This window comes from Embiotoca jacksoni, unplaced genomic scaffold, assembly GCF_022577435.1.
Source record: "Embiotoca jacksoni isolate LCO1_2020_lvr unplaced genomic scaffold, fEmbJac1.0.p SCAF_1, whole genome shotgun sequence".
Lineage (NCBI taxonomy): Eukaryota > Metazoa > Chordata > Actinopteri > Embiotocidae > Embiotoca > Embiotoca jacksoni.
Window position 1 is genome coordinate 8,953,663 of NW_027185229.1, and position 15,291 is coordinate 8,968,953.

The 15,291-nt window shown below is 38.7% G+C and overlaps 1 protein-coding gene across 1 annotated transcript; it reads left to right on the plus strand.

Annotated features, from left to right (window-relative positions):
* Positions 1 to 391: 391 nt before the first annotated feature.
* LOC138198659 (inter-alpha-trypsin inhibitor heavy chain H3-like) lies at positions 392 to 11,507 on the plus strand. The gene is made up of 22 exons (XM_069150244.1): positions 392 to 518; positions 2,235 to 2,270; positions 2,390 to 2,413; positions 2,996 to 3,150; positions 3,233 to 3,337; positions 3,423 to 3,585; positions 4,294 to 4,404; positions 4,519 to 4,644; positions 4,843 to 4,959; positions 5,045 to 5,213; positions 5,797 to 5,922; positions 6,209 to 6,390; positions 6,520 to 6,705; positions 7,832 to 7,971; positions 8,089 to 8,249; positions 8,514 to 8,543; positions 8,639 to 8,683; positions 8,875 to 8,988; positions 9,094 to 9,295; positions 9,437 to 9,612; positions 9,721 to 9,832; positions 9,951 to 11,507. Exons 1-22 carry the CDS (start codon positions 411 to 413, stop codon positions 10,087 to 10,089), a joined length of 2,727 nt encoding a protein of 908 aa, XP_069006345.1. The 5' UTR covers positions 392 to 410; the 3' UTR covers positions 10,090 to 11,507.
* The last annotated feature ends 3,784 nt before the right edge of the window (positions 11,508 to 15,291 follow it).

Below are 15,291 nucleotides of genomic sequence, written 5' to 3' on the forward strand. Positions count from 1 at the left end.
ACATTTTTATCATGATATAATCATCCTTATTCATGTTGCAGCATCTGGAGAACAAATAAATGCATTCATACCAAGAAAAACCCAATGATTTATATGACCTGAAAACTGCATTTATGCATGCATTGAGAACACACCTTGTACACCTTAAAATCAAACACTGGATCAGCAAATTTGGACTATTGAACTCTTCCATACTTCCTTAATCCCATAAACATATACCTATTTACAGGAAACCATGCATTCTGACTCACGAAAACATTGTGTGCGAGTGGTGAATGCAGAAGGTCCCTCCTCCTCCTGGAGTTTGGGCGGAGTGCCTCTTTTGGGAAGACTTGATCCCCACATGCCTCGAATTCCCTCCACACTTGTTTTCAGCCTTGCCAGGGGAGAGGCTGTCCCGATTCCTAGGCATGGCTATGGTGTGGAGAGTCCTGCTGCTGTGGCTATGGGTCTGCATCTGGCTTCCAGCTCAAGCTCAGGGGGATCTGGTTGTTTCCAGGAGAGATGCTCTGACACAGGTATTTATAAGAAGCTAAATATGCAGCATTTGCATTTAAACACTTGTTGTTTTCTGTGTCAGCTACTATCTTATTAGGATAAGTCTGTTGATGAAAGCCTGTTAAAAGAGAAAATCTTCCCATCAACAGGCCTCAGGCACAAAGAAAGTGATGGGTTCTGCAGGTCTTCCAACAGCCACAATGTTGTTTCCTGTGTAGAGTGCATAATTACCAAGTCTGGAAAAAGATGCCAAGGCAGTGGTTACACAGTCATCTTCGGGAACAACAACAATGCATCAAAAATGCAGCAACAGCTTACAGAATTATTTTGTGATAAAACTAGTATTTTAAAGACAATTTTGCTGTTTGCTGGAGTGATTTAAACATTTTTTATAACACACCTGCAAACAGAGGGGAGTTTGAAAAATCATCTTAAGCCAACTGCAGGAAAAGACTCAAGTCTAAGAATGCTGATCATTAAAGTGATACTGGATTGAAATATTTTCTTTTCAAAATAGTGTTAATAGCGATGTATATTTCATGGTGCAGGCTGTGCAAGGCCTTTTTTGTACTAATGTTGCAAAATTGTACGTGGTCAAAACTTGATATTTGTTTTTTTTCTAGAAGTTTAAAGTTAAGATTGGTTTTCAGGGAGTCAAGTCGCACAATAAGCCAATTCTGAAATAAATTAATGTAACTTTAGGCCCGTGTATATTGTGCGTCGACAGTGTACAGCTGGTTTATTACCTGTCACGAAGTGGGAGATAGTGGTAAAGTCGTTGTTGTTTTCTGTATCTGACTGTACAACATTCATTTTTCAGAAACAAAAAACAACAGTTAGAATTTAGCCTGAAATTTTTGAGCAACTCTGTTTTTTTCAACTTCAAAATTGGCTATTGGTGGAGGTGTCTCAGAATGACATCTCATGCCATCGTTTTGGGTCGAGGACTAAAGATTTCTCAAGATTTTCTCAAGATTGTGACATTTTATTTGTAAGGGCAAGAAATGACATATTATATAGGGCCTTCACACCTGACCTGAGAGTTGTGACTAAAAACATTTTACTGGATTCATTGTTTGGCACCAAATTTCAACAATAACACCATAAGTAGTCCATTACGAAGAAGCAGGGACATCAGTTTCTCTACTGCATTTAAGGTGTGTCATGGCAATGACTCCTCTGTCAACCTTTGCCATCTGTTCATCTTCTTCTCCTGCCGCCTCTTGCTCCATGCGTCAAGTCTCCACTAGTTGGCCCTCCTTAGTTTCCCAACCTCTGCACATCTCTAGACTATATACAGTACAGAGCATTAGCCCACTCCATGTTTGGATGGATTGTTAACAGCTTTCCCTCCTTGCATGTTGTTGCCTGTTGTTGCCTGTTGTTTTTTCCTTTCTTGTCGATCCAATAAATCTTCCTCACGCCTGTCTTAAGTCCTTTCTACAGTTCTGGGTCCACACCTTGCTTCCCAGACAAGACTAGATTTGTTGCTTGATATTCTGGAAAAACTGCTCTAAAAGACAGTTTGTGACACTTACAATAGAGAAGGCAACTTAGATTTCGATGAAGATATTCAAAAACAGATTCATGTATAAAACCATTTTTTATGTGAGAATTTCATGCCAACGTATCACTTAATAATGTGAGAAATCTCAAGTCATACATTTTGTGCCCATCTCTGTCAAACCCTGTGTCTTTTCTCAATAACACTGCAGTCATTTTGTGTTGTGTTCCAGGAGACCAAAGAAGCTCTGGGCACCAGGTCAATAAAGGTACTCGGCTTGCAATACGTACTTACAAGAGTAGAAACAACCTATTTCCTGATCCTTCTATTTGTGCTGTGTTATGATGTCATGATGGTGAAAATAGTCTTGTCACTTTCCTTCCACAGAAAAGAGCTGCAAACGCTGCAAATGTAAGAAACTAATTTTGATACTGATATAAAAAAAATTTTAAAAACTGTATGATAATATAATAATCAAAAATAAACAGTCAAGCTGGTGGCTTCTATCTTACAGTAGTGGCATTGTTAGACATTGCAAAATGAAGTCCACATTTTCCATAAACCTCATTGCTTCCAGATGCCACTTGTCCTGCTTTTCTCTCCCTGGTGAGCACTGGCATGCATTTATTTTCTCTTCGCTTTACTGGAGAAAATAAACATGCCTGAAGTGATTTGTCCATCTGTGCTTGATTCCTTTTTGCATTTGCCAGTATGAGAAACTCTGAAAGTTTCACCTTACATTGTGACTACAGAACAGTGACCTCTTTTTGTTTTGTGACACAAATCATTAAGTGGACATTTCTCATGACATCTGATCCAGAAGTCTGGGGGGAGACGCTGAAACTCTGCCTCTCGTTTTTACCACTAGTCTTGTTTGGTGTAGTGATGTTTTAGATATTGTGTGATTATGACATCCTGAAGCTGTTGACCTATAAATAAACATCTTTTTCTACTGGAATAACACATTTCTCTCTCTGTCTGTTCTTTCCAAAGGTGGAGGTGTACAGTGTGAGAGTCGCCTGCACAGTGACGTCTCGTTTTGCCCACACTGTCATGACCTCCAAGTCTCTAAACAATGCAAATGCCTCCCAGGAAATTTTCTTTGAAGTGGAGCTGCCCAAGACTGCCTTCATCACCAACTTCAGCATGTCAGTAAAAACTCAGCTCTTTCGACAGTGAGCATAGAGCATGTCTTTTCATACTTTAACAAAATGTCCTTGTGCCTCACAGGGAAATGTATGGTGAGGTGTATGCTGGAGAGGTGAAGGAGAAAGAGGAAGCCAAGAAACAGTATGACAAGGCTGTCTCCTCTGGACAGACTGCTGGACTGGTCAAGTGTGTTGGACTGAAGATAATCAAAGATTTTCAACATGATGTGGTGTAAACATCACATAAAAATAATCAATTTCCATTGTTTCAGAGCCTCTGGGAGAAAAATGGAGAAGTTTTCAGTGTCTGTCAACATTGCTGCCAAAAGCAGCGTGACTTTCATTCTGACCTACGAGGAGCTCCTTCAGAGGAAACTGGGCCAATATGAGATTTTGACCCGAGTTAAAATCAAACAACCGGTGCAGGACTTTCAGGTTGAACACACTGTCCTCTTTTATCTTTCTTGATAATGACACGTTATGCCTTCAAATGGAACTTGTGAGCTCCTGGTTAGGACAGCGGTATGTTTGACAATCAAGTGGTTGATAGTGAGAACAACGCTGCGAGGCAACAACAACATAGATGCAAAAACACCCTTGTTCTCTTGACATTAAACAAAGGCTAACAGTTCAGCAAGATATCAGGCGGGTGGGGAAAAGCAAGAAATGCAAAGACAGAATGGTAGAATAAAAGATGAGACAAACTTTTTTTGAGATGTATTATTACCTTACAAAAAAACCTAAATGACTAAAAATTACAATTTAACTTAGCTCCTTGGCCTCTGCCATTTCTTGTGAACTCAGAGGTTTTAGGAAATTGCGAGGTCTGAATTTTTGAATACCAGCCGAGGGGGCCGTTCATATGAATTCTTCTGGTGAACATGGTAAACACGACTCAGCAATAGTCTGGATGAGCTGGAACTTAACTCTGTTCTCCAGTATTAGCAAGTGTGAGGAAATTTGTGCCAACATTAATGAGACTTTACGTGGCAATGATTCCACAATTGATTTGCTTCATCGATTATGTGTGTGTGTGTGTGTGTGTGTGTGTGTGTGTGTGTGTGTGTGTGTGTGTGTGTGTGTGTGTGTGTGTGTGTGTGTGTGTGTGTGTGTGTGTGTGTGTATGTGTGTGTATGGAGACAGATTCTAGCAGACATCTACGAACCACACGGTATCACTTTTGCTGAGGTCTTGGCAACTTTCCTTACCAATGAGCTGCTCCCGCTGGTCGAGAAAACAGTCACAGACACAACGGTAAAGAGTTAAAAATCTTTAGTGTTGCACTTTATTCTTCATATAATGTTAGCATTATTAATAATGGTAGTATAAAGGATAATGTAAAGTAAAATTAATTTCTTTGTTTCTCAGGCACACATCTCTTTCTCACCAACAGTGGAGCAGCAGAGGTGTTCTGGCTGTGAAGGCTCAATAATTAATGGAGATTTCATCATCAAGTATGATGTGAAACGAGATGAGAGCCTCGGGGAAGTTCAGGTCAGCATGAGAAGCAGTTACAGTATATCACTGAAAGCACTGTATTATGATCAAAGATGCTCCTGAAAAGAGCTGACAACTTTGTTTAATGAACTTTAAACTGAAAAACTTGTATTTTTACTTCCCTAGCCCTTTAATCATGCACAGACCGCTGCTCTTGAGCTATTAGTTTTAATCAGATGCCATGTTTCCCTTCAGATTGTGAATGGATACTTTGTACACTTCTTTTCCCCCCCTGACCTGGCCAGAGTCCCAAAGAATGTGGTGTTTGTGATTGACAGGAGTGGATCAATGGGAGGAACAAAGATTGAACAGGTAAAACACTGATGTGTAAGTACTGTACATACTGTATGCATCTCTGTAAGTAGAGCTTCATATGTGGAACTGTGAACCTTTGCAGACCCGTGACGCAATGGTTGCCATTCTGCAAGACCTCCATGAGGAGGACCACTTTGCTATTGTCCTGTTTGATGACAAGGTTATCCCCTGGAAGGACTCTCTTACCAAAGCAACGACGGAAAATGTCGCTGAAGCCATCCTCTATGTCAGGAAACTGAAAGAAAGTGGATGTAAGAGGAAAAACAAGTGTCACAAACTTTTATGTTCAATGTTTTCATTTCCTTGTTTAGATGGCAAGAAACACAGTTTGAATATGTACATACATTTACAGTATGTTATGGGCAAACTATATCTGAGGCTAGTACTGAATGCAGAGCAGGGAACAGAGGATTAAAGCAAAATATCACAAATACTCAAAACGTCTGACCTTATATTTTCTATTCTTTGTTTAAAAAACAGGAAAGAAAAATGTAAGGCAAAGAGAGATGTCAAAGGAGTATATGGACGATATGAATCAGATAAATAAAGAGTAAAACACAAAAGTTGAGAGCTAAAGAGAATTGAATAAGAAGATTGGAACCACTTCTTTTTATGTTCAGTATGATTTCTTTGGTACTTTACGACACAGCCAGGCTGACTGTTGATTCATGTATCCAGTCTTTATGGATAATTATACAGCGAACAGAAACGATAGGAAACGTTGAATGTTGAACAATTCCTTAAAATAATATAATGAGGACTTGATTTTCTCTATGATAATGTTGCTTCAGGAGATTTTCATATTAATCTGTTCATTGTGTCATTGCCTTTCAGCCACCAATATCAATGATGCTGTACTGAGGGCCGTGAGCATGTTGATGGGAGAAAGACAAGATAAGAAACTTCCAGAAAGGAGTGCAGACATGATTATTTTACTGACTGATGGGATGCCAAACCATGGTGAGCTGGCTTGGACCAAAAAAAAAAAACACGTTGTCTGTGCAGAAACATTTTGAAAACTGGTTGTCTCCTAAAAATAATCAATAGATTTGTCGTTTTGTTTGGAAGGTCTGTTCAGGATTAAATAGCTGATTTGTAAATGCATTAACTTGATTTCTATTAGATTCAATATTTTCATTGGGTTGGTAAGCTCTTGAAAAATGTAAGATGTTAAGTAACTTTTATACATGAACTTCATTGTATTTATTCGTCCTTATATGTGATGCATGTTTGCTTGCCTCTTTAGGGGTGTCCGACACCTCGAAGATTCAGGACAATGTACACTCAGCTATTGGTGGGAAGATGTCTCTGTACTGTCTCGGATTTGGAAATGATGTGGATTACTCCTTCCTGGATGTGATGTGCAGACAAAACAAAGGACTGGCCCGCAGAATTTTTGAGGGTTCAGATGTAGTCATTCAACTTAAGGTATCATAAGAAAAGGAATATAGCTACTGTAAAGGCAGTGTCAATGCAAGTTTGGAGATGGTTGATTGTACCTTCAAGGACATTTGGGAAACAGATATTGCATTGATTTGGAGTGTGTCTCTGTTTCAGGGTTTCTACAAAGAAGTGTCCAGCCCTCTGCTCCTGAAGGTGGAACTGCTTTATCCAGACAATTCAGTGGACTTCTTGACCAAAACCCACCACAGCCAGCTGTTTAACGGCTCAGAGATTGTGGTGGCCGGTCAGCTGAGTGAAAATTACTTGGATAACTTCTTGGTGGAGGTGTTGGCCCACGGGGTGAGAAATGGACAGCAAGCAATATTAGAACAAGAATAAGACTTATCTTGGTGATGACAAAACAAATATGCATTGATGAAACAGTCCCTGCGGCAAACTTTAATTGTAAGAGGGACATTGTACATCAATTGGACAAAAAAAAAAAAAGTGATAGTTTTCCTGTAGGACTTTAACTCATATTTTCTCATTACCTTAATGTAAATATTTAATATTTTATGTTTTTTCAACTTAAAAAAAACAGAACTTATAAACATGAATTGAATGAATGTACTGCTGAGAGTTTACTCAACTGATTAAATACAGTTTTTAATTAAATAACATTTTTATATTAACAGACTTCCCAGCATGCATTGTTTGAGACTTGAAGCTCTCCAGAGACTCTGATTTGTTGTAGTTCAAAGAACCTATTCATTTGGAAACTGGCCACATGTCTTTGAAGTTATAGTTTCTTCTCATTAAAATGAAAACAGTTTATGAAGGTTAGAAGTGAATTCACTGTGGCAGATGTAGTCATGTCAAATGAGAAACTGGCTCTTTAAATTGAGAAAACATAAAAGGAAATTACTGTAGGTCGATGTGATCATTATGTCTGTGACTAAACTATTCCGTGCATGTCTTAAATACAACATAACTTGTTGTTTTCTCAAGTTCAGTGAACCAGTCTACCTGCTTTTCAAAACTCATAACATTATATTTAACTAATTATTGAAGTTGAGATTGCTCACATTTTTAAGCTAGTTTACCTTTCAGATATAAACAAACTTAAAGTGATTTGTGCTGTAGGTGTTTTTAATGTATCTGTTTAAGAAACACTTTCAACACATATCTCAGGGCCTGAGTAGCAAAGTGCTATGACAGTTGTTCCCATTTTATTCTTAACACATCTGACTGTTCTAAAAATTTGAGCAACAACTATTAAATGGGTTACTGTGGAATTTAGTACATGTTAAACTTGGATGCTGAACATAAATACTAAACCTTCTGAAAGCATGCTGGCGTTGCTGTGACATTATTAGGACACTGAAGTCAGCTAGCTTATGAAGAGCTGCTGGTGTGTCTGTAGACTCAAAGTCTTGCTCTCCTATCATTTCCTCTTCTGTCTGTAATGCCATTTATTCTCTCATAGCCTGAAGAGGACTTCCACGGGCAGGGAAAGGCCAGTGTGGTAGACTGGCACACTATGTACCCAGAAAAGGAGTATATCTTTGGGAATTTCACTCAGCGCTTGTGGGCCTACCTCACCATCCAACAGCTACTGGAGAAGAGGTTGGTTTCTCTTCATACTGTGTCAGATTAACAGGAGAAGCTGCTCAGATCAGTTTGTGATGCAGGAATGATGGTTTTTTTGCACACACATCATGTACGTTCTGTTTTCTCTTCCAGTGACATCGGTACTCAGCAGGCGAAAGACAGTGCAACAGCCAAGGCTCTGGTAATGTCCCTGCGCTACAGCTTTGTCACCCCTCTCACCTCCATGGTGGTCACCAAGCCTGAAACTGAGGACGGAGCAGGAGACTATTTGATCGCTGATAAACTCACTGAAGGTAGGGAAAATAGGACTGCTCATGTTTAATTAGATAGTAGCAGCTTCTTCCTCTTCTTCTGTAATATAAAAAAGAAAATTAACATTGTTGGGCAGGTCGATTGTTTTCGACCCACATATGCTAGTACGCAGCTGTTGGCTTGTCTTTCAAATATACAACACAATTTATATCATTACTAACCTTTTTAATCAATGTGTGAAGCCTTGCCAGTGACATCTGTCTAGCCTTATGTTGTGTTGTTTTCATGGTTTCCTTGTTTTACAGACCAACGACAAAAAGCAGAGAGACGCCATGGTATGAAAAATCTCTTCATTTAATAATTTGACAAACATAATTAATATTATTTATCACCGAAGGCGTTGATACTACATTATGTATCCTTTTAACAGGCTTTTCCTCGGCCACTGCTGCCAGTTCCCGTAGTACATCAGATGGTAAGCTCTTCATACGTTTATTATTTATTATTATTTACTTTAGTGCTGACAGAGAACAGGGAAAATGTGACAGGTCATGGTAAACAAGTTAGAAGGCAATTTCTTTTTCTTTTTCCTTTTCTTTTTCTTTTTCTTTTTCTTTTTCATATTTGCTTTTTGCCTTACATAACACTTTAATGATGTTTTTGCAGTGGATGGAGATCCTCATTTCATGATCGAGCTGCTAGACAGAGATGACGCTCTGTGCTTCAACATCAACGACAAACCAGGAACCATTTTCAATCTGGTCAGAGACGCAAAATCAGGTCAGTGTGAGTCTTACTCGCTCAGTCACTCTAAAAGGCAAACACACTTTTCTTTTCTGGGATTCTCAAGAAGCAATCATAAGTCATCCTCCTCATTATATTTAGGGTTTTTGGTAAATGGCCAAATTATCGGCAAGAAGAAAGTTGATCCTGATGCTAACGTCAACACCTACTTTGGACGTTTTGGCATCAGCCACCAGAAACTGGGGGTGATGCTGGAGGTGAGCACTCAGGACATCTCAGTGTTTCACCAAGGCAAGCAGGTGAAGCTGGTCTGGTCTGACACAGCCTCCCTCAAAGATACCCAGTGAGTAACTATGCTTCTTCGGGGGTTTCTTGACAAAAGCAAGTTTTTTTGTGAATCACAAAGAAATAAAATGATCATAGTTTTGCTGTGTTGCTGTGCTGCTGTCAGCTATAAGTCACAACTCTTTTGTTTCTCCTCTAGTATGGACCTCAGGTTGACTAATAACAGCAGCCTGATAGTGACGCTGAGGCACTCAGTTAAATTTATGGTCATCAGACACACAAAGGTTTGGAAGAGACGCCACGACCAACAAGACTACCTGGGTTTCTACACTCTGGACAGCCACCACCTGTCTGCTTCAGTTCACGGTCTGCTAGGTAGAGAGCTGCAAGAAAGTTTCATCTCATGACTGAGCAGCTATTTTATGCTTTACAATGCCTAATTCTTTTCATAAAAGAGATATGAAGTAAGCCTTTTTTCTGCAGGTCAGTTCTACCATGGCGTGGAGTTTGAGGTGACAGACCTGCGTCCAGGTGAAGTCCAAGAGAATTTGGATGCCACCATGTATGTGAAGGGACAAACGCTCAACGTGACCAGGTGCACTACTTTATAAAGCTTGAACACATGCAGAAACTGCATTCAAGATTAAAAAGCATTTCTGTTTATGTATATGCCTCTCATAATCCTTTTTTTTTTTTAAATATATGTTGGCTAGGCAGTGGCAGAAGAACTTCAGCAGGGATGTGAACAATGGAGAAAGCATCCCCTGCTGGTTTGTTAGCAATGAGGGAAGAGGTCTCATCGATGGAACAGCCTCAGATTACACCGTGTCCAGCCTTTTTTTGACTGTTTGATTATTGAAAAGCCAAAATGTAAGTAGCATTGCTTTGGAGCTGTAGAGTGCTTCGTTATGGGAGTGACATGTGGTGTGAGATAACATATTGATAGTGAGTCACAGTGTGTCTTCATTCAAAAATTACACTCATGTAGAAAATGAGGATAAAGATTATATTTTTATGTTAGGGCAATGCAAGATATAGAATTTATGATTCCACTTAACTGACATGTGTATGTCAGTTGTGGATAAATGTAAAACAGCACACACCTAACAGACCAGCATCATTATCCCTTTAATATAAATTTCATATCTGGACCTTTCCTGATAAAAATTACTTGTAGTTTATTGGTATCAGTGACATATTTCTGTGATCTATGCAAAAAATAGCAATGACAATGTGTTTATGAAACATATAACAAAATGTTATGAGGGCTTTAAATTCTCTTGAAAGATTTGTTGATGACATAGATCATTTGGTAGGTAGAGCTTTACAATGTGAGGCTGTCAAGAGTTTACATACCATATTAACTTCACTTTGTTGGAATCAAATTAATATGTTGCTGGTTGTCTCTTGTCAGCATAGAAAAGACACTGGATGTTCATCATTAAGATCAGCAGAAAGTATATTACATTTAAAGTTTGGTGTACGATGGTAGAGCAGGCCTCATTGCGTGAGTGTTGGGGCTGTGCTTGTGGTAAAAATTCATTAATTAGTCTCCAAATTGTTTTTAGAGCATGACTCATTGTAAATGATTACAACATAACATAACAGGCCATCAAGTCTCAAACATAAACCATCACATTATTGCGTTTGGTAATGTCAACAGCTGATGTAAAGTAAAGTTGGACCTGTGGTTAACTCGCTTCACAGCTGGTACTGCAAATGTTTGCACCTGAAAGTAATGTCCTTAAATTATTCATTAATTACGTTTCGCATCACTTGAAGATCAATGAATTTGTTCATTGCAAATGTTTTGTCAGATTCAATTACAAAATCACTAACTGTATCATAATCATATCTATCACTTAACATGTCCTTAATACTGACTGATTAAAAGCAATGTCACTCAGGGGATATTGACCTTCTCATAGTCCACAATGCTTCTGATGACTTTTTGTCCATCCTTGTGTATGTGATTGCATTTTAGTTTTCATTTGTCATAAGAAGAAGAGCGCTTGTGTAAATCAAAGCACTAATGACAGCCCTGTTTTATTGAGGTGTGTCAGTGAGTTATAGCAAAAATACCAAGCATGCTCACAACGTCTGTTTTGTGACCTTGATTTACAACATTGTTCTTGACCTAGGCTAGGGAATAAGTGAGACTGAAGGTGAAAAGACGCAAAGCAACAGAATGAATATTATATTCTACATAAAATCTTTTTACTGAACACAATAGCCTATATTTAGATGTAACCCTTTTGTAATCATCAACTTTTGAACAATAAATAATTTATTTTCCATATTTTTTTCTCAGTGACTGTAACTGATTTAAATTACATATATTATGTAATTAAATTACAAAATTCTGTTACATATAATTAGTTAATCAAACACTGACTGTTCACCAGAGAGATGGTACTTTGACGTTAAGGTGTATGTTTGTGTGATAACACTTAGTTTTACTTCAGCAAATTCCAAACCACAGAGAGTGTTTTAACTATAATGTTTGCATAAAGGTATTAACACTTATTTCCTTACTGTATATTTATACAGTTATTTGTTGGACATATTTACCCTTTTGTCAATTTAATGACAAGACAGTCGTGAGGGTCTTGTTCATACGTTTTTGGCCACAGGGGGCAGCAGTGAGCTCATCGAGTCTTTCTGCGCCGCCGCCAACTCGAAGCAAAGAAGATCGAAATGCGACCACCAGTCACGCAAAGAAAAAAAAAATGTTTTCAAACAGCACGTTTCACTTTTACAACCTGAAAACACCACAAGGATGGAGACGTGGGAAATTAAACTCAGGTAAACTTCCTCACCTCTAGAAAAGGTCTGTTAAATATTATTCAAAACCTTCCCAAACTAGTCTTAGCTGGCGTGACCAGGGGCGATTTATAACTAATCAAACATGAAACATCTAGTTTGCAAAAACCTGGAACGGATTTTATACAGCATGACTAACCAGAAGGAATGAGTAAGTTCGACTCATGATAGCTTTTAGGTATTATTAAAGACCTTAAGTTAACTTATTGAAAATAATATTGCTGTGTGCCGCCCACCTGCTCCTCACCTGGAGAGAGGACCAGACACACGTGACACTCATCAGACCTGCAGGTTTATTAACGTGTGGACGCAGGTATGTCGGTTTTTTTTTTAAAGAGTTAAATGAACAGTATAGTACATGTTCAATTACAGCCTATGTGTACCCTAACCCTATTAGCACATGGCTGCAGTCATTTCTGCCGCATTAAGTTTCGTCAATATTTATGAAACATTAGAATGCAGTAGAAATAATAAATCTAACGTATTTAGCATTTTTGTCAATGATAAGAAGTGTTTTAAAACTAGAAAATGATACCATTCAAGGCAGATAAAATTAGAATAAGACGAAAGGACAGCAGTATTTAAAAAAAAAAAAATCGAATCTCTTTTAGAGCAATATTGTAATGCAGCTGTTAACTTTACTTAATAAGCGCCAATGTAGTTGCCAAACAATTTGTGAAAGTTTGTAATATCTTTGAGTATTCAGAATCATTTAATACATGATACCGCTAGTTTATGGTGTGATGTTTGTGCTACTGTACCAGACTTTATTGTGTGTGTGAGTGGATGCATTTTAAGCAATGGTAAAAATGTATTCAGGATTTAATATTTAGGAAATATTGCAGCTCTACCTGTTGAGCTATCAGACTGCACTATACTCTTTCTGACTGGGGTGAGTGTTTTGATATTCCTTAACCTCATATTATTAACAGCTCTGAACATAGTTTCATTTTCTCTTGACCCTCTTATCCCTCTCTACCCACTTATTACACTGAACAAATGTTTTAATATACATGAATGGCTTTGTGCTGTTGTTGTCCCTTTGCAGCGAGGCTAAATGTAGTGTGTGTGTGTGTGTGTGTGTGTGTGTGTGTGTGTGTGTGTAAGAGAGAGAACTCCTTGTACTGTAATAACTTACCAGCTCCTATTACATGGTTGTGGTGTGTGCACTAATAGATCCAGGACAAGTGTGTTGACCCCGGCCATGTCGGAAGTTCAGGAGTTGAGAGGGATTTTCTGGAGGGGATCTTTGCAGAAGTGTTTGCCTGTGTGTGTCTGTCTCTTTGTATGTGTGCGTTTGTCTAAGCTTTGCTGATTAGCACCAGATGTGCAAGGCTCAGGGTGTCGGCAATAGTTTCAGAGAGCCCCACTGTACTTCATTCAGCCCTTGTTGGAGCAAGCGCTCAAGCGACTTCTTCACACATGGCTGACATTAATATCTTTGCTGTTCATCCCCCTGATCCCCACAAGGTTAGAAACATCAGGTCAGTCGGAACCAAAGGAAGTTTTATTAAGGAGGCTGTGCAGCCGGGCCATGCTGTTGATGTAGGTCTCCTGTTACTCCACCAGGGGGTGAGAGCGAGCTGTAAAACGTCTGCAGTGTCTCTTAACTCAGCTCCTACAGTCAGAATTGACTGCAGCAGTTTAAAAAAAAAAAAAAATTCAAGGAACTTTGCATTTTTTCAACCACATAATGTACAAAAAACTTTTTTTTATTTATTTAATTGCAGTGTTGAAATAATATTGTAAAGAGAAATAAGACTTCTACTTTTACATATTGCTGCAGTATTTTTAGAGACTGATGCAATCAATTATGATCAATCAATTTTATTTACAGCGCAAAATCATCGTGGAACATTGTCCCAATACACTTTACAATTTGAATGAATAGAATAGAAGACAACCACATTAAAATATCAAGGTAAAGAACATGTTTTAACAACATACAGTAGTGGCGTATGCATAGAAAGGAGAAGAAAGCACAGCTAATGGATAGTTCAGGGTCACACAGTTGTGATTAGTGCAGCAACCAAGGAACATTAAGATATTGTGTGAACTGAATGTTGATTATGTTTTGGATTAATTTATTAGTTGTTGCGTCTATAAAGCCTCACAAGGAGAGAAACGCCCATCACAGGTTTCCAGAGCACTCCGAAAATCGGTTTACAATTACTTGCCCTGCAGAAGAGAGAAGAGCAGAGTATACTCACACCTGAGAAGCTAGAATTCTTCTTTTAACATGACTTATGATAGTTTCAGGTGTAAGTATGATTATTACAATACAATTGATTAAATTCAAAAAAGTATATCCTTCTGCAAAACGGCTGATTATTGCTAAAGATTTTCATATATTATAAAATATATATTTACAGGTATCTTGTAAAAAAAAAAAAGAAAATCTCAAGATTATTGTTGTATTTTCCCCCTGTATTCTCGGATATTGAAGCCATGAAGTTGCAACAATTTTCCCTCTCAAATCACCATGCAGTGTGGCAACATTTCTCTGAATACTGTCACAAGTTATTATTTCATGTCACTTTCTTCCCCTTTAGTCCTGCTTTCTTAAACCCTCTCCTCCATCCTCCCCTCTCAGGTCTTCCCCCTCGCCCACCCGTCTCTCTACCTTTTGTCCCTGTGTGAATATTTCACATTGCTGCTGCCGCTGGTGCGTGATGCGGGGGACTGAGCGCTCATTGTATGCCCGCAGTGTGGGAGCCGCGGTATGCAGCTTCTTGGCGTGTGGTGTGTCGTGACAGGCGTGTGGCCGCTGACGCCAGCCGGCCGCCTGCCCGTCTGTCTGTCTGTCGGTTCAGTTACACCTGACCGGCGATGACATCGCTGTGTCCTCACACACGTACAAACATGCACACACTCTCTGATATGTTGCAGCATGTCCTCAAAGTTCAATTTGGGCTGAATGATTCCTCGCCAATGTCGTCTGTCCATACATCCCTTCAGTAGAGTTTGATATTGTTTTTTATCACACTGACTTGGTGTAAGTCACCAAAATGTACAACCGAAATGTAACCTGTATAATTAAAATGTAATTGTATTTATTTTTGAATTATTTTATAGCTGTTGCATCTGACAGTTATGAAGTAAATCTGTACGATTGATGTTGCAGCACTCCCAGTTTCTGCTTCACATGTACCAAGTGCGTCTAACTGTGTGCAAGAGAGAGTTTGTTGTTATTTTATAGATGCATTTTTGGGGTTTTTGAAATGTGCTGTT